General features: G+C 36.8%; 1 protein-coding gene and 1 pseudogene across 1 annotated transcript in view; both read right to left on the bottom strand.

The window, feature by feature from the left end:
* LOC107669449 (MAGUK p55 subfamily member 5-A-like) overlaps positions 1–1,915 on the bottom strand; it is a 28,901-nt pseudogene that overhangs the window by 7,675 nt on the left and 19,311 nt on the right.
* Positions 1–1,915, bottom strand: part of LOC107669448 (uncharacterized) — a 10,773-nt gene that overhangs the window by 5,515 nt on the left and 3,343 nt on the right. Inside the window, exon 2 of the mRNA XM_016461672.1 lies at positions 214–801. Within this exon, the coding sequence (XP_016317158.1) occupies positions 214–801 (588 nt within the window). The remainder of the gene's footprint in view (positions 1–213; positions 802–1,915) is intronic.

Raw genomic sequence — 1,915 nt, 5'->3', positions numbered from 1 at the left:
CAGGGAAAAAAAAAAAAAAAGAAGAAATTGCAAGATGTAAACTCAGAATTATGAGAAGTCAGAATTCTGAGATAAATATGCAGAATTCTAAGAAAAATTCCAAATAGTGAGATTTTTGTTTTTTTTTGTGGCAGAAACAGGGTTCAATACATTATACTGTAAACCAAATGTAAAAAAATAAATGGAAATTAATTTACTCATGCATTTACTCACTTCTCTTCCCATGGTTCCTCTTCCTTCACTGACTTGATCTCATTGGTGTCACCATCTAACAGAAGCCCCGTTGATGTGGGTGTACAGATGAGTGTGGCTATCGGTGCCTGATTGGAGGCGGGTGTGGAATTCGGGCTGATTTTAAAAGTGGAAGCGGGATTAGAGATGAGTATGGGTGCAGAATTAGGGTTCAGTTTAATGGAGGATGAGGCATTGGTAAGGGTTATAGGAGTGAAATTAGGGTTAAGCGTAATGGTGGATGTGGAATGAGGGCCGAATTTAATGGAGGAATTAGGGATCAGCGTGGCATAAGGGGGGGGTTTAGGCACGATTGGGGCATATGGGGTGGGTTTAGGAAAGAGTTTGGCTTTTGATTTGTCCTTAGACGGTCTGCCTCCCCGTCGAGGTAAGGAGACGGCTGGGGTGTTTTTAGGCGTGCGGGCCATCGCTGGTGCCGCTGGGGAGGGTTTCAGAGCATTTTTAGGTGGCCGCCCTCTCCGGCGTGGTAAAGACGATGAAGGCGAGGAGGATGAGTTCCTCTTTAGTTTTGAGCGCCTGCGAGGCTCCCATTCTTCAGAAGAATCAATACTGTAACATATAATGAATACACTTAATTGTTATATCACATTAAACTGGTTTATTTTGCTTTATTACACTTTAGGCAGCAGAAAGCATAAAAACCATAGGGTAAAAAATGATTCATGATTGGAAGCTTGCAAGACTGTTTTGCTATTCTTTGTTGTATCATCTGATATTAATTCAGGTCAAACCGCTTAACACACAGATGCTATTCAAGCTTCGTCGTGTACACCTAAGGTTGAAAAATCTATGCTATGTTTTTGCAAACTTCTATAAGTTTAAAGATTTTAAAGGTCCTGACAGTGATTGTTAGGAATATGACATAAAATGTCCCTACTATCTGACAGACATCACTGAAAACACAAAGTCAGACCTTTCTCATGATTAATCTAAACAAAACTGAAAAAGCAATATGTGACCTGTGCTGGCAAAATGAGTCACAATGAGCACATTTTCAAAAATTGGTCATTTTTATGTTCACATTCTCCATTAAAAGACCTTCAGAATGATGTATGATTTCTTGGAATCGGACGAAAAATGACTGAGCTACACCCGTTTGAAGTCGATAGAGTCAGCAAAGTCAATTTTGAGAAAAATAAAAGTTTTCTGAAGGTTCCAAAGCAAAATCACAGAGCAACGTTGCATCTTTTCCTACACTTCTATTCTTAATAACAATTATTATATTAAGTCACAATATAGCTCATTTTTATTTTATCTTTGTTGTTATAAATCAGAACAGATGCAAAAAAAACAAAAACAAAAAACAGTAGAACAAATATAAGAAACAAATAATGAATTACCTTTTTCATTTTACATATAAACAAAAGCATTCAAGAAAGAAAAACAAATAATCAAACGTAAAAATCCCTTTAGTGTGTTCATTACAAATAAATTGATTATTAAAACTACAAAAGCAGTTCAATCAAGAGCAGCGAGTGATTCCCTCTTTTCTTTTATTGTTAGATTAACATTAATGAGGCGGCCTATATTAAGACCTACTGTACTGCACGGATCTAATATAATGTTACACATCAGATGTTTTTCCCCAACAGTTCCCCAAACTTTCACTGAAGACAAAACAGATTATGTTTGCGTGAATACTTAAATACTGTAATTCTGTGTA

Source organism: Sinocyclocheilus anshuiensis, unplaced genomic scaffold (genome assembly GCF_001515605.1).
Source record: "Sinocyclocheilus anshuiensis isolate Anshui unplaced genomic scaffold, SAMN03320099.WGS_v1.1 scaffold96, whole genome shotgun sequence".
Lineage (NCBI taxonomy): Eukaryota > Metazoa > Chordata > Actinopteri > Cypriniformes > Cyprinidae > Sinocyclocheilus > Sinocyclocheilus anshuiensis.
The sequence above is the reverse complement of the archived record's forward strand: the minus strand, read 5'-3'. Positions and strand labels throughout refer to the sequence as shown.